Source organism: Coregonus lavaretus, assembly GCF_964263955.1.
Source record: "Coregonus lavaretus genome assembly, chromosome: 9".
NCBI lineage: Eukaryota > Metazoa > Chordata > Actinopteri > Salmoniformes > Salmonidae > Coregonus > Coregonus lavaretus.
The window spans coordinates 33,325,117-33,345,795 of record NC_139996.1 but is presented as its reverse complement, the minus strand read 5'-3'; the positions used below and the strand labels follow the sequence as shown (position 1 = coordinate 33,345,795).

The 20,679-nt window shown below is 43.6% G+C and overlaps 1 protein-coding gene across 3 annotated transcripts in view; it reads right to left on the bottom strand.

The window, feature by feature from the left end:
• Positions 1 to 235: 235 nt before the first annotated feature.
• The window catches only part of carmil2 (capping protein regulator and myosin 1 linker 2), a 39,763-nt gene continuing 19,319 nt past the window's right edge, over positions 236 to 20,679 (bottom strand). For 2 of the 3 annotated variants that reach the window (XM_084168932.1, XM_084168934.1), the window contains 10 exons: positions 20,187 to 20,524; positions 13,242 to 13,348; positions 10,718 to 11,387; positions 10,515 to 10,619; positions 10,234 to 10,270; positions 4,377 to 4,451; positions 3,883 to 4,254; positions 3,075 to 3,185; positions 1,365 to 1,469; positions 236 to 602 (listed from right to left, as the gene is read on the bottom strand). In XM_084168932.1, the coding sequence (XP_084025058.1) occupies positions 385 to 602; positions 1,365 to 1,469; positions 3,075 to 3,185; positions 3,883 to 4,254; positions 4,377 to 4,451; positions 10,234 to 10,270; positions 10,515 to 10,619; positions 10,718 to 11,387; positions 13,242 to 13,348; positions 20,187 to 20,524 (2,138 nt within the window). In that variant the 3' untranslated portion in view covers positions 236 to 384. The remainder of the gene's footprint in view (positions 603 to 1,364; positions 1,470 to 3,074; positions 3,186 to 3,882; positions 4,255 to 4,376; positions 4,452 to 10,233; positions 10,271 to 10,514; positions 10,620 to 10,717; positions 11,388 to 13,241; positions 13,349 to 20,186; positions 20,525 to 20,679) is intronic. The other variant, XM_084168933.1, reaches the window with a different exon arrangement.

The window sequence follows — 20,679 nt, the reverse complement described above, 5'->3', positions numbered from 1 at the left end:
CCAGGCTGTACTCCATGTATTCCTGGCATGCACCATGAGACAGCCTGGCGCTTTATATGATCATCACTGAGAACTGAGCTAATATCTGTTTCCCTGGCTGTTTCATGTTTTCCATGCACTTCAGGCAAAACACTGCTGAATATTTGATAAATGAATTAACCAAGGTCTTATTATCCTAGTGAATTGTTTTGTAGCTTTGTGCATCAAATTAAAGCAGGGAGGACAGTGCACTTAATGACACTTCAGAATCAACTTTTTAATAATTAACAAGTATAGGTATGGATTTACTATTTTTAAAACATTTTGTTTATAATTATTTTCTTTTTTAAATAATCTGGCGTGCAAGGCAAAGGTAGACATGATAGAAAATAGACTATGCGCAGGTCAATCCATGTGTGTCTCCGGTAAGGGGGGTTCAGTTCTTTGGTCTGATGTTTCTGCCTGTGCTGTGTGCTGCTGTGAGACAGTCTCTCCCCTCTTCTCTGCTGTGCTCTCTCCCTGACTGGCCCCCACTGGGCTTGGCCCTGGCTTGTCCTCTGTTACTGGCCAGCTGTCCATCTCCTCACCCTCGCCAGTCCTCTCCTTCTCCTCTGCTTCACCTGCTGTTTGGATTATTAATAAAACACAGCAGAGATTAGATTTTCAATCTCAAAGACAACAGAGAACAAGACAGAACCTGCCTTTTTTACAGACAAAGATAAACCTATCAAAATTGAACAGAAAAATAAAAAATGTTTCTTGATTAGATTATTATCATTCAAGAAGTCATTTCTGTTTAATCCAAAACAAGGTTATTCTAGACGTTAATATCTGCACTCTAGAGCATGCTGTAAGGTAGATATTGACTGAGGCTTGTCGGCATAATGATGAAGCATCACTTTAATAAATCTGTCACATTAATTCTACCATAGAGGACCTGATATCCAGTCCTCCTCCATGCCTGTAATTGAAGGTGATTTGCCAGAAAATTGTGATGAATATCCTTGTGTCAGAATGCTAACAAGTATATGAGATGTAATAGAATGGTAATTGCACTACAGTGTATGTGGTGCTGAGGGCCTGATGGGTGAGTTATTATTATCATTACAGAACAACAGTGGAGGACAAAGCAGAGAGAAGGGGAGCAAGTGGGCATATGCCCATTAGCCCAAGGCCCCAAACATTTTCTACATTTGGCACAATGCCTCAAAAAGAGCATCCATTTACAGCCATACACTCATCTTAAAATCTCCCTTTCAAACCATTTTTATTTAGTAACTTATTATCCCCCCCCCCCATTGAAACCCTCAGTGTAAATATCCTCACAAAATGTAATTGTGAAGATTTTTACACTGAGGATTTTACTCTAACACCCCCTTACTCACCCTCCTTCCCCTCAGGCTGGTCCTCACTACAGGTAGGGAGCTCCCCAAGGTTGGCACGTTTCTGGACTGGTGACCTCTGCAACCGAGGCAATGCTGCCTTCAGCTCTGAGAGGGAGAAGAAAGACAAACAACCTGCCTCATGAATTTACCTCAGATCCAAAGTGTAGCAGGACATCTATGAACACAGCTAGGATTTTCTATGTATTTGACACACACCTGAGTCTATACATGTTAGAATCACCTTTGGCAAGTCTAAGAGCTTGCACACCTGGATTGTACAATATTTGCACATTATTCTTTAAGAAATTCTTCAAGCTCTGTCAAGTTGGCTGTTGAACCTTGCTAGACAGCTATTTTCAAGTCTAGCCATAGATTTTCAAGCCGATTTAAGTCAAAACTGTAACTAGGCCACTCAGGAACATTCACTGTCATCTTGGTTGTTGTTGTTTTTATCGCACTGCTTTGCTTTATCTTGGCCAGATCGCAGTTGTAAATGAGAACTTGTTCTCAACTGGCTTACCTGGTTAAATAAAGGTAAGGTAAAATAAAATAAATGAAATTGGTAAGCTACTACAGTGTATATTTGGCCTTGTGTTTTAGGTTTTTGTCCTGCTAAAAAGGTGAATTTGTCTCCCAGTGTCTGTTGGAAAGTGGACTGAACCAGGTTTTCCTCTAGGATGTTGCCTGTGCTTAGCTCTATTTCGTTTATTTATATCCAAAAAAAATCCCTTGTCCTTGCCAATGACAAGCATAACATGATGCAGCCACCACCATGCTTGAAAATATGAAGAGTGGTACTCATTGGTGTTTTGTTGGAATTGCCCCAAACATTACACTTTGTATTCATGACAGTTATTTTCTTTGCCACATTTTTTGCAGTTTTACTTTAGTGCCTTATTGCAAACAGGATGCATGTATTGGAATATGTTTTATTCTGTACAGGCTTCCCTCTTTTCACTCTGTCATTTAGGTTAGTATTGTGGAGTAACTACAATGTTGTTGATCCATCTTCAGTTTTCTCCTATCACAGCCATTCAACTCTGTAACTACTTCAAAGTCACCATTGGCCTCATGGTGAAATCCCTGAGCGGTTTCTTTCCTCCGGAAACTGAGTTAGGAAGGATGCCTGTATCTTGGTAGTGACTGGGCATATTGCAAGGCATTGGAAAACCTCCCTGGTCTTTGTGATCTAATCTGTGTTTGAAATGCACTGCTCGACTGAGGGACCTTACAGATAATTGTATGTGTGGGGTACAGAGATGAGGTAGTCATTCAAAAATAATGTTAAACACTATTATTGAACACAGAGTGAATCCATGCTATTATGTGACTTGTTAAGCAAATATTTACTCCTGGACTTATTTAGGTTTGCCATAACAAAGGGGTTGAATACTTAATGACTCAAGACATTTCAGCTTTTAATTGTTAATGAATTTGTAAAAATGTCTAAAAACAATGTTTTCCCACTTTGACATTATGGCGTATTGTGTGTAGGCCATTGACACAAAATCTAAATTTAATACATTTTAAATTCAGGCTGTAACACAACAAAATGTGGAAAAGGTCAAGAGGTGTGAATACTTTCGCTCTGGATAAGAGCGTCTGCTAAATGGCGTAAATGTAAATACAGTATAGGCTTTGTATATGGCTCTGATCCTCTGTAGTAGCCTGTGGTATCCAGGTGCTCTCTCTCTCTGCTGCTGAGCTCACCTTCGGGGTCCAGCAGAGCAGCATGTTCTCGGAGGAGAGAGTCCTCGTAGACAGACACAGCTCTCCGCTGGGGAGAGGGCTTCATGCGGGGCCGGGGTTTAGGAAGGCTCTCTAGGGGACGACCAAGACACACAGGACTCAGATACACAATCACACACAACATAACTGGAGGTGGGTTTAGGCACTTGACACTTGAGTCACAATGACATTCAAAAAGACCAGACCAGGCATTGCACTACCCAACACGTTTGGGATGCCATCCTCTGCCATAATCTGGACCCAAATAACATCAGAGGAGTGGGTGCTAAATATTGGTGGTGGATGAAGGGAGTTCCCCCCTTCTTAATGTAAAATGCTTTGAGCACTTGGGAAATACACTGTAAAATCAAGTAATTCAGTCATTCAAATTATGCATTGTTGAGTCAAAACCAATCCAGTCCAACTTCTGGCAAATGGACTCCCAGAATTGATCTCAGCTCTGTTTGATTGTGTAAAACAATCTTTCCAATACAGACAAGTGCATTAGGAGCTGGCATCCACAAACGATTACAGTATATAGAAAACAGAGAGAGACACTGAAGTAGTTATTATTCTCTGAGCATTCACTGATCTTGCATTATTTCATATTAAGCTCATAATGGAAGACAAATAATCAAAGAGAGTGGGAGAGACAAAGAGAAGAGACAAATACAAACTAACTTTTTCTGCACAGACAGAAAAACACCAACGCTGCTCATATATTTTGTCACCAAGGATAACAAAATTCTGCCCTGTTAAGAAGAGAGGTGAGGACTGTATATAAGTGTACCTTCAGTAACTGATTGTGCTCTCTCAGAGCGCTCCCTGCTCTCCAGGGCAGAGGGTCCCCTGCGTGGCGATGGGGCAGGGGGAGTCTCCTTGCGGGGGGAGGGGCAGGGGGGTTCCCTCTGCTGGGGGTGGGTCTGGGAGGGCTCTGGCTTTGTTGGCTGGTTCTCCGGGCCTGTGGCTTTGCTTGGCTGCTGGGGAAACCCCGGGGACGTCCTAGCGGCAGCAGGGTGCTGCTGGGGGGCTGGGAGAGGGGGTTTGGCTGCCACTGTGGGCTTGGGAGGGAGGGGGCCGATGTGACGTCCTGGGAGGAGGGGCTTATCTGTTCGGATAGCCTCCAGAGGTGTTACGCCTGCTCTGATTGGCCGCCTGGTGTCTGAGGAGAGAAGGGAGGTACACTGAAGTCATTACTGCAACATAACATTTACATAATGGTTTAGAGTATGGATGGATTTATTACATGGACATCCATTCACCAGCTTTAAGTGTCAGAATTACCTGAAGCTGATGTGGACATAGTGCGAGGCTTCATGAACGTGGGTGGAGGTTCCGTTTTTTTGTCAAGAATTGCACCTGAGAAAGAGGAGAAGATTATAGAAAACTGGTAGGTTCACCTATACATACTATGAGCCCCACCATAATTGAAGCAGCCTGACACACAAAGAAACTAACAAATCCACACAAAATACATCTAAGGGAGCTGTCACTGTCACCTTTAGAGTACAAGCCATTGGCTGATAGTGCCGAGTTTCCTTCTGAGTGGATGTGTGAACTGACCTTTGACCTCCAGCACTGAGTGACTCCCAGGCTGGCCTGTGTGTAGCTCTGACCTCCCATGAGCCTCTCTGGCCTGCTCTAACCTTAGGGTCAACTCCAGGTATCACTTTATTTATTTATAGATGTAGGATTGATTTATCTGATGGCCTTTACCTCACTGGTCTTCTCACTGGCCTTTACCATCTGAAGGTGAATGTTACAGAAATAAGCACAGTTTTTCAATTTCTATCAAATCAAAATTAGTTAGAAAATTATCTATTATTTCAATGGTTACTCAAGAGGCAGGATAAAACCCAACAACTGCATTTGACATTATACTAGCATCTACTGTCAAATCACATCACTAGTGTCACAGCAACACTTTTACTTGACAGTCTACAATTCAACAGTTGAGGTGAGAGGAATAATTGCATTTTTCATCTGTGAAAGTAAATATTCATATGCTTGTTATTTATTTAATAAATAGTTGTATGATGGGAGTATTCATAAACAATTACATTTATTGATAAGAGGAAAGGGAGAGCTTTATGTCAAGCCTATTTGTGAGTTCCTAGATCAAGCCATGTGGTAACTAGCATCTAAATTAGCATGCTAATTAAGGTTGGGAATGGTTGTCACATTGATGTTTGGGTTGCTTGTCACAACCATCCCCATTGTAACAATGTACCCAATAAAGCTAAATGACATTGAAAAGATGCCTAGAATACTTGTTTTCCGGACATTGAAAAGACATCTATGTTCCACAACTTTGAACAGCACAGCATAGTCCAGTCCAGTAGAGTTGAATTCAGCAGAGTACAGTACAGTGCAGTTGAGTTTAATTCAGTAGAGTACAGTACATTAGGAGTACAGTACAGTTGAGATACAATACATATTGTACTCTACCCTACTGTGGTGTACTCTACTGTACTATACTCTACTTTACTGTACCCTACTGTGCTCTACTGTACTGAACTATACTCTACTGTACTCTACGGAATACACTACTTTTCTTTCCTGTACTCAGCTGTGCTCTACTGTATAATGTGCTGTCAAAACATGGGAAACATGGATGTCTATGATTGGTTCTGTTTTGGTCCGGTCCGGACCCGCTTGTCAAAACTGTAAGTCATGCGACTCCGACAGAATCAGCAACATTCACACACACGCACACCTGTTCCTGATTGAAAAGCATTCCTTGTCTTCAACCTAATTTGCATAATTGGCCATGTGCATGTAATTGTGATGGATGCTGTAGGAATAACGTTGTGGGAGAGACAAAAAGTGAGTAAAAAACACCCTACATTTACATCCCGCCCTGAATGTAAGCTAGGGCGGGATGAGCCAGCGGCGGCTTCCCGCATGCGCGATTCATTTGCAGTCTGGACGTGGAGGGGTGAACTTCTCCTGCTCTGACTGCAGCTGGTAGGGACTTCTGCGCGAGGACTGGGACGCCTGTGAGTGCTTTGGGACAGGGGTGGGGCCCACGGCAGCACCCGCTGCTCGTTGAGAAGAGTAAGAACGATACGTGCTTTCACGTCAGAGTCTCTAAAAGTCTCCAATAACACCAGAAAATGTTTTTTCGCTAGATTTGTTGCTAGTCGCTTTTTTGAAAATGTGTCGCTAGAGGGGTCTGAAAACTCGCTAAATATAGTGACAAAGTCGCTAAGTTGGCAACACTGCTAGTCACTACTCCTACCCAAACCGCCCCTCTGCTCCCTCTATGGACATTTAATCCACCCCCCCTCCCCCAATGGACAATTCCCCTCCCCACACCCCAATGGACATTTATATTTATAATTATCACAGTTGTAAATACAGTGAGGGAAAAAAGTATTTGATCCCCTGCTGATTTTGTACGTTTGCACACTGACAAAGAAATGATCAGTCTATAATTTTAATGGTAGGTTTATTTGAACAGTGAGAGACAGACTAACAACAAAAAAATCCAGAAAAACGCATGTCAAAAATGTTATAAATTGATTTGCATTTTAATGAGGGAAATAAGTATTTGACCCCCTCTCAATCAGAAAGATTTCTGGCTCCCAGGTGTCTTTTATACAGGTAACGAGCTGAGATTAGGAGCACACTCTTAAAGGGAGTGCTCCTAATCTCAGCTTGTTACCTGTATAAAAGACACCTGTCCACAGAAGCAATCAATCAATCAGATTCCAAACTCTCCACCATGGCCAAGACCAAAGAGCTCTCCAAGGATGTCAGGGACAAGATTGTAGACCTACACAAGGCTGGAATGGGCTACAAGACCATTGCCAAGCAGCTTGGTGAGAAGGTGACAACAGTTGGTGTGATTATTCGCAAATGGAAGAAACACAAAATAACTGTCAATCTCCCTCGGCCTGGGGCTCCATGCAAGATCTCACCTCGTGGAGTTGCAATGATCATGAGAACGGTGAGGAATCAGCCCAGAACTACACGGGAGGATCTTGTCAATGATCTCAAGGCAGCTGGGACCATAGTCACTAAGAAAACAATTGGTAACACACTACGCTGTGAAGGACTGCAGCACCCGCAAGGTCCCCCTGCTCAAGAAAGCACATATACAGGCCCGTCTGAAGTTTGCCAATGAACATCTGAATGATTCAGAGGAGAACTGGGTGAAAGTGTTGTGGTCAGATGAGACCAAAATGGAGCTCTTTGGCATCAACTCAACTCGCCGTGTTTGGAGGAGGAGGAATGCTGCCTATGACCCCAAGAACATCATCCCCACCGTCAAACATGGAGGTGGAAACAACATGCTTTGGGGGTGTTTTTCTGCTAAGGGGACAGGACAACTTCACCGCATCAAAGGGACGATGTACGGGGCCATGTACCGTCAAATCCCTCAGCCAGGGCATTGAAAATGGGTCGTGGATGGGTATTCCAGCACGACAATGACCCAAAACACACAGCCAAGGCAACAAAGGAGTGGCTCAAGAAGAAGCACATTAAGGTCCTGGAGTGGCCTAAGCAGGCTCCAGACCTTAATCCCATAGATAATCTGTGGAGGGAGCTGAACGTTCGAGTTAAACATACTCTTGCCACCAAGTACTAAGTCATGTTTTGCAGAGGGGTCAAATACTTATTTCCCTCATTGAAATGCAAATCAATTTATAACATTTTTGACATGCGTTTTTCTGGATTTTTTTGTTGTTATTCTGTCTCTCACTGTTCAAATACACCTACCATTAAAATTATAGACTGATCATGTCTTTGTCAGTGGGAAAACGTACAAAATCAACAGGGGATCAAATACTTTTTTCCCTCACTGTATGTATAGTTGAAGTCGGAAGTTTACATACATCTTAGCCAAATACATTTAAACTCAATTTTTCACAATTCCTGACATTTAATCCTAGTAAAAATTCCCTGTCTTAGGTCAGTTAGGATCAACAATTTATTTTAAGAATGTGAAATGTCAGAATAATTGTAGAGAGAATGATTTATTTCAGCTTTTATTTATTTCATCACATTCCCAGTGGGTCAGAAGTTTGCATACACTCAATTAGTATTTGGTAGCATTGCCTTTAAATTGTTTAACTTGGGTCAAATGTTTCGGGTAGCCTTCCACAAGCTTCCCACAATAAGTTGGGTGAATTTTGGCCCATTCCTCCTGACAGAGCTGGTGTAACTGAGTCAGGTTTGTAGGCCTCCTTGCTCGCACAAGCTTTTTCAGTTCTGCCCACAAATGTTCTATAGGATTGAGGTCAGGGCTTTGTGATGGCCACTCCAATACCTTGACTTTGTTGTCCTTAAGCCATTTTGCCACAACTTTGGAAGATTGCTTGGGGTCATTGTCCATTTGGAAGACCCATTTGCGACTAAGCTTTAACTTCCTGACTGATGTCTTGAGATGTTGCTTCAATATATCCACATCATTTTCCTTCCTCATGATGCCATCTATTTTGTGAAGTGCACCAGTCCCTCCTGCAGCAAAGCACCCCCACAGCATGATGCTGCCACCCCCGTGCTTCACGGTTGGGATGGTGTTCTTCGGCTTGCAAGCTACCCCCTTTTTCCTCCAAACATAACGATGGTCATTATTGCCAAACAGTTCTATTTTTGTTTCATCAGACTAGAGGACATTTCTCCAAAAAGTACGAACTTTGTCCCCATGTGCAGTTGCAAACCGTAGTTTGGCTTTTTTATGGCGGTTTTGGAACAGTGGCTTCTTCCTTGCTGAGCAGCCTTTCAGGTTATGTCGATATAGGACTCGTTTTACTGTGGATATAGATACTTTTGTACCTGATTCCACCAGCATCTTCACAAGGTCCTTTGCTGTTGTTCTGGGATTGATTTGCACTTTTCGCACCAAAGTACGTTCATCTCTAGGAGACAGAACGCGTCTCCTTCCTGAGGGGTATGACGGCTGCGTTGTCCCATGGTGTTTATACTTGCGTACTATTGTTTGTACAGATGAACGTGGTTCCTTCAGGCGTTTGGAAATTTCTCCCAAGGATGAACCAGACTTGTGGAGGTCTACAAAAACATTTCTGAGGTCTTGGCAGATTTCTTTTGATTTTCCCATGATGTCAAGCTACATCCACAGGTACACCTCCAATTGACTCAAATGATGTCAATTAGCCTATCAGAAGTTTCTAAAGCCATGACATCATTTTCTGGAATTTTCCAAGCTGTTTAAAGGCACAGTCAACTTAGTGTATGTAAACCTCTGACCCACTGGAATTGTGATACAGTGAATTATAAGTGAAATACTCTGTCTGTAAACAATTGTTGGAAAAATTACTTGGGTCATTCACAAAGTAAATGTCCTAACCGACTTTCCAAAACTATAGTTTGTTAACAAGAAATGTGTGGAGTGGTTGAAAAACTAGTTTTAATGACTCCAACCTAAGTGTATGTAAACTTCCAACTTCAACTGTATATATTATTTCATTTATGTATTATTGTTTCATTCACACCTGCACTGTTGGCGCTTTAATCTAAAATAATAATCATTATAATGCTTGATATATTTTTGTCATTATGGCTAATATTGATAGATACAGTATATTATAATATATCACAACACATTTTATAATATACTGTTATATCTTAAAGCGGCAGTTACTTGCATATTTTGTAATATATTTAGATATATTATAGTATATTACAATATATCAAACAATTACATGTTTACAATATACCAAAGAATTTATTTCTGAAAATATATAATATGCTTTAAGATATATGATGAAAAAGACATCTTCAATATATTTCATTTCCGTAAGGGGTCGCTAGCTGGCACAGCCACAAAGTCATACAATCTGATTTTAAACCTAACCCTAACCTTAACACTAACTTTAACCACACGGCTAATCCTAATGCCTAACCCTAACCTTAAATTAAGACAAAAAGCTAATTTGTTATCATGAATTTTTACAACATAGCCAATTCTGACTTTGCAGCTGGCCTATCTAAGGGGAAATCACTCAGTTCTGCCTCCAGGACAAGATTCATGACAGTAAACATCAACCTGCGAGAAATGCACTAATTAGTAAGTGTGACAACCAACCCCAGTCTCTCCTACATACAGTGTGTAGAGGAGCTAAGAACAGGAAGTCCCAGATACACAGCTGAGGAGGAGTGGGGAGAGTCTTACCCTCGGAGTTGGCTTTCCTCAGCTCCTCTTCTTTGTTCTACAAGGCGATATACGAGAATGTTATTCTTGAGTTATCCTCCTATGTGCTCCTACCTGGACTGAAAATGCAGGCTGCAGTGGATAAGCCCTATTAAATCCTTTACAATACCAAGGCTGTCACAGCTTCACTATCAGGTATGCCACATTACAAGAATGTCACAAAGGTACTGTTATCCTAAATGAAACCCACTACAGCTGGGGGCTCAGAACATAATAATCAACTAGAGAACACACACACGCACCTGGCTGGTCTTTGTGTCTGCAGGTGGTGTCTTGGCCACCCCCATGCGGTGGAGCATGACGTGGAGGCGCTGCTCAAGGCTGGATGTGCTCTCAGATGCGTGTTTCTGAAAAAGGATGACCAAAAGCATATCTAAATTATGTGCATTTTGTTTATTACAGATTGGTTCTATGTGCTTTCTGACCAGTGCAGAGTGGTACCTACCTTTCCATGTGTGGCAGTGCCATCCTCCAGGCCTGTCAGCAGGATGAGGGACTGGGACTTGCCGTCCCTGAGGGTGCGCCGTGTGGCCTTCAGCCTCCTCTCTCCATCTGGGGTCCTGCTCTTCTCCTTCTCCGTCAGGAACCCTCCGATAGGGCTGATGACAGGGCTGGGGGACACCTCCTCTTGGGCGTGGGCACTGGTGGGCAGGGAGGCGGTGGGGACTTCAGAGGGAGTGGCGGGGGCCATGGTGTTGTCCTCTGCTGCTCTTACTGTTGTGGTGGCATCAGAATCATTAACACTGGTGGCCTTAGCACCACTCTCCTCTTCCAATTTCCCCTTTTTCTCTCGTTCCCTCTCTTTTTCCTTCTCTTTTGCCTCCCTGAGTGGTCTGATTAGATCTGCAATGGAGGTCTTTTTGACCTCGCCCTTCGCCCCCTGGCCAGCACGGCCTTTCTTGAAGGCGAAGAAGTCCCCAAACCTCTTCTTGATTTTTTTGGAGGGGGCGGAGGAAGGGGTGGTTGTTACAGTCGTGGAGGAGGAAGAGGTGCTAGAGGAGGTGGTGGTGGTGGTGGAGGGCGGTGCCGGGGCAGGTGTGCTGGGTGGGGCAGGGGTGGTGGAGGTCGACTCTGTGGGTTGTGCTTTGTCAGGGATCTCCTCCCTCTGCGCTTTTCTGCAATTGAGGTGAAGCACAAAACAGCAACAACACTACTGAGTCTCCATTCAGTGGTGGTGCTTGTTCAGTGTTCATACTCTATCTAGTGATGGGATGTCATGGCTTTGGTGCTGGGATCAGTGGGATGCTGTGTATTTGGGATACATTGTTTTCAACCACAGTAGACAAACATTCTTCTAATACAATCTGTTATCTTTCTGTTTGTACAATATGTATGCATGGTGTGTGTAGCCATATCTGTCAGTCTTCGTGGGAGTGTGTGAACATGCATGTGTAGAGGATGTAGGTGTAGAGAGCTAGTGTTGGTTGGTTTGTTTAGTGTGGGTGCATGCAGTACATCTATGCTGTATGTGTGTTAGTATGGAAAGGTGTATTCACTTGGAGGTACACTACCGGTCAAAAGTTTTACAACACCTACTCATTCAAGGGTTTTTCTTTATTTTTACTATTTTCTACATTGTAGAATAATAGTGAAGACATCAAAACTATTAAATAACACATGGAATCATGTAGTAACCACAAAAAAAGTGTTAAACAAATCAAAATATATTTTATATTTTATATTCTTCAAATAGCCAGCCTTTGCCTTGATGACAGCTTTGCACACTCTTGGCATTCTCTCAACCAGCTTCATGAGGTAGTCACCAGGAATGCATTTCAATTAACAGGTGTGCCTTCTTAAAAGTTAATTTGTGGAATTTCTTTCCTTTTTAATGCATTTGCGCCAATCAGTTGTGTTGTGACAAGGTAGGGGTATACAGAAGATAGCCCTATTTGGTAAAAGACCAAGTCCATATTATGGCAAGAACAGCTCAAATAAGAAAAGAGAAATGACAGTCCATCATTACTTTAAGACATGAAGGTCAGTCAATCCGGAAAGTTTCTTCAAGTGCAGTCGCAAAAACCATAAAGCGCTATGATGAAACTGGCTCTCATGAGGACCGCCACAGGAATGGAAGACCCAGAGTTACCTCTGCTGCAGAGGATAAGTTCATTAGAGTTACCAGCCTCAGAAATTGCAGCCCAAATAAATGCTTCAGAGAGTTCAAGTAACAGACACTTCTCAACATCAACTGTTCAGTGAATCAGACCTTCATGGTTGAATTGCTGCAAAGAAACCACTACTAAAGGACACCAATAAGAAGAAGAGACTTGCTTGGGCCAAGAAACACGAGCAATGGACATTAGACTGGTGGAAATGTGTCCTTTGGTCTGGAGTCCAAATTGGAGATTTTTGGTTTCAACTGCCATGTCTTTGTGAGACGCGGTGTGGGTGAACGGATGACCTCCGCATGTGTATTTCCCACCGTAAAGCATGGAGGAGGTGGTGTTATAGTGTGGGGGTGCTTTGCTGGTGACACTGTCTGTGATTTATTTAGAATTCAAGGCACACTTAACCAGCATGGCTACCACAGCATTCTGCAGCGATACGCCATCCCATCTGGTTTTCAACAGGACAACGACCCAACACACCTCCAGGCTGTGTAAGGGCTATTTTACCAAGAAGGAGAGTGATGAGTGCTGCATCAGATGACCTGGCCTCCACAATCACCCGACCTCAACCAAATTGTGATGGTTTGGGATGAGTCGGACCGCAGAGTGAAGGAAAAGCAGCCAACAAGTGCTCAGCATATTTGGAGAAGGCAATGGGTGGCTATTTGAAGAATCTCAAATATAAAATATATCTTGATTTGTTTAACACTTTTTTGGTTACTACATGATTCCATATGTGTTATTTGATAGTTTTGATGTCTTCACTATTATTCTACAACGTAAAAATAAAGAAAAACCCTTGAATGTGTAGGTGTTCTAAAACTTTTGGCCGGTAGTGTATACTATATGGATACTTACAGAGGGTCATCAGGGATGATCTTCTTAGTGAAAAACTCCTCTACTCCCTCATCCACCCTACCAATGGTCTCATTGGCTTCATTCTCTTCACTCTCAGCTGCCTGCTCCTGCACACACGCACACACACACACACACACGCACGTGCAAAAACACCAACAGAAGATAATTGTGACTCAGTATGTGCAAAAGAGAGCGAGCATTGTGGTTCATCTGCTAATGTCAAATCCCCCTGTAGCGTTGCAAAAAAAATAACTTTTGCTTATTGGCCGAGCCAGCATAGCATAACCAATAAGATAAGTGGCTTGGCGGATGCTTATGGTAATACCATTGTGTGACTGATCAGTGTAGGCTGAGTACACTCTCACACTCACTGTACACATACTGATTAGGATGCTTGCCAACAGATATGCACTAAAGAAAAACATATGTTTATGAACAAACACGCACCCATACACACACACACGCAATCACGGACACAAATACATCATCCTCTCTATTCTATAGACCATTAGTGTGTGTCTGCAGCAGGCACATCTGTGCTTCAGGTCCCAGGAGAGAACAACCCCTCAGCCCCATCCTCCACAATATGATTACATCTCTCAGACACACCCTTCACCACCACCACTCTCTCCTCTCCCTCTGTTCCAGTCTGAAGAGCAGCTCTTTAGTTTGGATCATACTGTGATGGTTTAATAGATTAATTATTCACTGTTATTTAGCAGGCTGGTGGGAAGAGCAGTTCACAAATCTCTTCCTGGCTGTCTGTCGCTTACTCAGATACAAACAGGCAGTGCACAACATTTTGACAGGTAGTATTGGCTGACAATTATCAGTGGTGGGAATAGAGTGAAGGCAAGAACTGTTTTGTCAGTGTCTCTCAGTGCACAGAGGGTAGGCTAGTGTTTGAGACGTTGTTCTGTATTTAGCCAGTCTGTGAGTGTAGCTGCTGCTGAACAGACTGTGAGAGAGGAGAGAGGCCTTTAGGCGCTGTGGTTACAGAGAGCAGGAGAACCAACCCGCTGCAGAACAACTATAACAACCGTATGCAAATAGGGTGCCACGCCGAATGAGAAATGGATTATAAATAATTTAGCACCTCCCAGCAAATCAGAGAGCACCGATCCCCAGCACCCCACCCTATCTTCAGGAAGAGAAAAAGACTTGCCATAAAGCACAAAGATGGTGTTTCCATTGATGGCAACACACTAACACTTTCATATATATACCCTGTCTATATAGAGTGAGGGAAAAAAGTATTTGATCCCCTGCTGAGTTTGTACGTTTGCCCACTGACGAAGAAATGACCAGTCTATAATTTTAATGGTAGGTTTATTTGAACAGTGAGTGACAGAATAACAACAAATAAATCCAGATAAACGCATGTCAAAAATGTTATAAATTGATTTTGCATTTTAATGAGGGAAATAAGTATTTGACCCCCTCTCAATCAGAAAGATTTCTGGCTCCCGGGTGTCTTTTATACAGGTAACGAGCTGAGATTAGGAGCACACTCTTAAAGGGAGTGCACCTAATCTCAGTTTGTTACCTGTATAAAAAGACACCTGTCCACAGAAGCAATCAATCAATCAGATTCCAAACTCTCCACCATGGCCAAGACCAAAGAGCTCTCCAAGGATGTCAGGGACAAGATTGTAGATCTACTCAAGGCTGGAATGGGCTATAAGACCAACGCCAAGCAGCTTGGTGAGAAGGTGACAACAGTTGGTGCGATTATTCGCAAATGGAAGAAACACAAAAGAACTGTCAATCTCCCTCGGCCTGGGGCTCCATGCAAAATCTCACCTCGTGGAGTTGCAATGATCATGAGAACGGTGAGGAATCAGCCCAGAACTACACGGGAGGATCTTGTCAATGATCTCAAGGCAGCTGGGACCATAGTCACCAAGAAAACAATTGGTAACACACTACGCCGTGAAGGACTGAAATCCTGCAGCGCCCACAAGGTCCCCCTGCTCAGGAAACACATATACAGGGCCATCTGAAGTTTGCCAATGAACATCTGAATGATTCAGAGGAGAACTGGGTGAAAGTGTTGTGGTCAGATGAGACCAAAATGGAGCTCTTTGGCATCAACTCAACTCGCCGTGTTTGGAGGAGGAGGAATGCTGCCTATGACCCCAAGAACACCATCCCCACCATCAAACATGGAGGTGGAAACATTATGCTTTGGGGGGGGTTTCTGCTAAGGGGACAGGACAACTTCACTGCATCAAAGGGTCGATGGACGGGGCCATGTACCGTCAAATCTTGGGTGATAACCTCCTTCCCTCAGCCAGGGCATTGAAAATGGGTCCTGGATGGGTATTCCAGCATGACAATGACCCAAAATACACGGCCAAGGCAACAAAGGAGTGGCTCAAGAAGAAGCACATTAAGGTCCTGGAGTGGCCTAGCCAGTCTCCAGACCATAATCCCATAGAAAATCTGTGGAGGGAGCTGAAGGTTCGAGTTGCCACACGTCAGCCTCAAAACCTTAATGACTTGGAGAAGATCTGCAAAGAGGAGTGGAACAAAATCCCTCCTGAGATGTGTGCAAACCTGGTGGCCAACTACAAGAAACGTCTGACCTCTGTGATTGCCAAAAAGGGTTTTGCCACCAAGTACTAAGTAATGTTTTGCAGAGGGGTCAAATACTAATTTCCCTCATTAAAATGCAAATCAATTTCTAACATTTTTGACGTGTTTTTCTGGATTTTTTTGTTGTTATTCTGTCTCTCACTGTTCAAATAAACCTACCATTAAAATGATATACTGATCATGTCTTTGTCAGTGGGCAAACGTACAAAATCAGCAGGGGATCAAATACTTTTTTCCCTCACTGTATATATATACAGTGGGGAAAAAAAGTATTTATTCAGCCACCAAGTGTGCAAGTTCTCCCACTTAAAAAGATGAGAGAGGCCTGTAATTTTCATCATAGGTACACGTCAACTATGACAGACAAAATGAGATTTTTTTTTCAAAATAATTACATTGTAGGATTTTTTATGAATTTATTTGCAAATTATGGTGGAAAATAAGTATTTGGTCAATAACAAAAGTTTCTCAATACTTTGTTATATACCCTTTGTTGGCAATGACACAGGTCAAACGTTTTCTGTAAGTCTTCACAAGGTTTTCACACACTGTTGCTGGTATTTTGGCCCATTCCTCCATGCAGATCTCCTCTAGAGCAGTGATGTTTTGGGGCTGTCGCTGGGCAACACAGACTTTCAACTCCCTCCAAAGATTTTCTATGGGGTTGAGATCTGGAGACTGGCTAGGCCACTCCAGGACCTTGAAATGCTTCTTACGAAGCCACTCCTTCGTTGCCCGGGCAGTGTGTTTGGGATCATTGTCATGCTGAAAGACCCAGCCACGTTTCATCTTCAATGCCCTTGCTGATGGAAGGAGGTTTTCACTCAAAATCTCACGATACATGGCCCCATTCATTCTTTCCTTTACACGGATCAGTCGTCCTGGTCCCTTTGCAGAAAAACAGCCCCAAAGCATGATGTTTCCACCCCCAGGCTTCACAGTAGGTATGGTGTTCTTTGGATGCAACTCAGCATTCTTTGTCCTCCAAACACGACGAGTTGAGTTTTGACCAAAAAGTTCTATTTTGGTTTCATCTGACCATATGACATTCTCCCAATCCTCTTCTGGATCATCCAAATGCACTCTAGCAAACTTCAGACGGGCCTGGACATGTACTGGCTTAAGCAGGGGGACACGTCTGGCACTACAGGATTTGAGTCCCTGGCAGCGTAGTGTGTTACTGATGGTAGGCTTTGTTACTTTGGTCCCAGCTCTCTGCAGGTCATTCACTAGGTCCCCCGTGTGGTTCTGGGATTTTTGCTCACCGTTCTTGTGATCATTTTGACCCCACGGGGTGAGATCTTGCGTGGAGCCCCAGATCGAGGGAGATTATCAGTGGTCTTGTATGTCTTCCATTTCCTAATAATTGCTCCCACAGTTGATTTCTTCAAACCAAGCTGCTTACTTATTGCAGATTTAGTCTTCCCAGCCTGGTGCAGGTCTACAATTTTGTTTCTGGTGTCCTTTGACAGCTCTTTGCTCTTGGCCATAGTGGAGTTTGGAGTGTGACTGTTTGAGGTTGTGGACAGGTGTCTTTTATACTGATAACAAGTTCAAACAGGTGCCATTAATACAGGTAACGAGTGGAGGACAGAGGAGCCTCTTAAAGAAGAAGTTATAGGTCTGTGAGAGCCAGAAATATTGCTTGTTTGTAGGTGACCAAATACGTATTTTCCACCATAATTTGCAAATAAATTCATTAAAAATCCTACAATGTGATTTTCTAGATTTTTTTTTCTCATTTTGTCTGTCATAGTTGACGTGTACCTATGATGAAAATTACAGGCCTCTCTCATCTTTTTAAGTGGGAGAACTTGCACAATTGGTGGCTGACTAAATACTTTTTTCCCCCACTGTATATATATATATATATAGCATAGCAACACTTACTGATAGACTGTGTGGTAGAAGGAGTGTGTCTATTGGTTTCTCCATAATGTAGAAGGGGGCAGGACACTATTTTCTTTGCAGTGTATCGTCTATTATGGTACATAGGACATCAATAAGTGGCCTTTTCCCACCTACAGTCCATGTCAATGTAGGTAGAGGGCTCTGGTCATTTATCATATCTCAAACTAATTCTATAATAGTCAATTAACTGTATAACAAGGAGAGCATAACATTTAAGAGAAATCACTGACATATGGTCTGACTTGTCCTGTTTGATAATATGATATCTTGGATTTCAAATAATCGTCTACCCCACATTCCCAGCGCATCATTCAGTAGGAGTTCCCCACCATTTGCAGAATGTGAAATTCCTCATATAGCACTGGACTGGCTATGTTTTGGCTTCAGCATAGCACTGAGTGATGGCAAGTGAATGGTTTATGAACAAACCTCATGACGACAAAAAGCTCTCGCTCTGCAACATTGAGGCAAGATATTTTAGGGGGAGGGATGCTGTTGCATAAAATCAAATGCAGATTGTTTTACATTTTTCTACAGATGTAATAAAATGCTGCTGCAGGAAAAATATACAGTCGATAGTCATGTGTGAGCATTTTCAAAGTGGGCCAGGCAGCAGGCACACCCCGATGAAGGTGCAGTCCCACCACCACCACCAACCACAGTGAGTGTTACAGCAGAATGACAGTAGACCCTGCCCCTTCCTTTTCCACAGTCAACACAGCCAGCAGCCCTCCAAGCTCCAACCACCACCACCTGGCCCCTTATTTCACCAGGCCAACTAGCTACATTATCACACATTACAAACATGCACAGACAAATCTGCTTGTGATACACATGCATGTTTTATGCTCATAAAAACATATAGATCCAGACACAAAAAACTTCATTACACTTAGCTTCAAGTATCTGTAAACTTCTGCCTTTTCCATAGAAGGGTAAAGCGGTTCAATCTGACTCTCATCCTGCCCAACCCATCTCTGTGGTAACTGAGGAGTAGAGCCGTCCTCTCCAGAAAATCTCTGATCTGAGCTGGCCGCCCATCCTGCCTGACTGCAAAGTGACTCCAGAAGCCCAGATAACGACACAGGGAATACCGCATGAACAATTACTATACAGAAGTGCAGGTAACCATGGAAAATAGCACTGAATATACTGTTTCAATTGCATTACAGGCACACAGGTAACCAGGGACAACAGCACAGGAAATACATAATGCAGGCACAAGGGGCACCTTGAATACAGTCTAAATAACAAAGTGGCGACACTGTGTTCCAGTAATGACAACACAGCAGATACAGACACCCAGTTAATGTGGTAAACATTCCATTGCAGTGTTACCTTCAATAAGAACAACAATTACCTTGTTACTACACCAACAATGAATCACGCTACAACATCGGTGTAGCAAAACTAACGACATACACACAAAAACACACACAGATAATGTTACAAAGAACCTTATATCAGCAATATATTTTAAACTAGTTCTGCTTATAAGATGGCTGCAGCATTGTTTTTCACACATAACAGAGAGCTGTATTTGATCAGTTGGCAAAACAGACAGTGTCAGAGGAAAATACACACACCCCCCAGATACAGACCACTAGACCTCCATCAATCATCACGGAGCACCAGCTGAACCCTGAGACATTCTAATCAAACACGACGATGAATACATACATGCAAACACAGACAGACACACAGACGCACCCACACCCACAACCAGTTCCCACTGACAGTCCTTAACAATATTCCACTGTAAAAGAGGGATTCTCCTAAAGGCATTAACAGGAGAGCGATAGTGAAGGGGGGGAGCGACAGAGAGGGGGAGAGAGAGCACTCGATGTGAAAACATGAATAATTAAAACACTACAGCAGTCACACAGAGCAGAGCAATCCAGAATCAGTGTGGAGAGAGTGCCCTGTTCTGACAGCACCCAGTCTACTATTGAGAACCACAGAACAATCGTTAATGCAGGGAAGAATATGGAGAAAACACACAGAAATGGCTCCTCAACACATCAACAGCTACAGCAGCAGCAGCAGCACTGACAAGACGATGAAATAGAATCAGATCGACAGAGAGAGGGAAGGAGGGAGATGGGAGAGAGAATGCCCAGAGCTGCAAGGCACTGACACTGCCTCTGCTGCTGTGGCTGCAATAACCTGAGTACCGCCATCAGAACTCTGCTTCCCTCCTCCCCCTCTTCCCTCCATCACCATTCTCTCTGCTGTCCCCATGATTTTTCTCTTCCCTCATCTCTCTTTCTCGCCATCCCTTCTCATCTATCCTTCCTCTCAGAAAGCAGCGCTGGTCGCTACAATTAATTAGCCTCTCCCTGCATCCCCCCCGCTCTGTCTTCCTCTCTCTGTGCCTCCCTTTCATCCCTCCATCCCCATCCTCACTGGTCTGTGCTCGTCAATGTTGCCTCTTACCTGGGGCTTGGTGGGCGGCTTGCTGTTCCGGCGGTTGGGTCTGGGCCTGGAGCGGGTGTAGTGCCTCAGTGTGTGGCCTTCGATGGGCAGGTCCATAGGGGGCTGAGGAGGTGCGGGCTCAGGGCGCCGGGGCTCACTGTTGCTAAGAGCCGCAGCAGCGGCAGCATCCGCCTCTCTCCCTGTGTGGGAGGGGCCTTCGGGTTTCAGCTGGCCTACCACTGTGACTGACAGCGTCGTTGTCGACGACAGCGCCCGCACCTTCCCTCCTACCCCTGCTCCTTCCTGCTGATAATGCATGCTCTCTCTTGCCTGCTGCTCTGTGTCCACATCCAGGAGACCTGCAGAGAGAGACCGAGACAGAGAGAGGGGGGACAGAGGGAGAAACACGAGAGAGAGAGGGAATGGTACCAACCCACATAGGCACAGGATGTGTGATAGGATGCATCTAAAAATAGGGCAACTAGCTATAATGTGGAGATAACACACTGGGAGG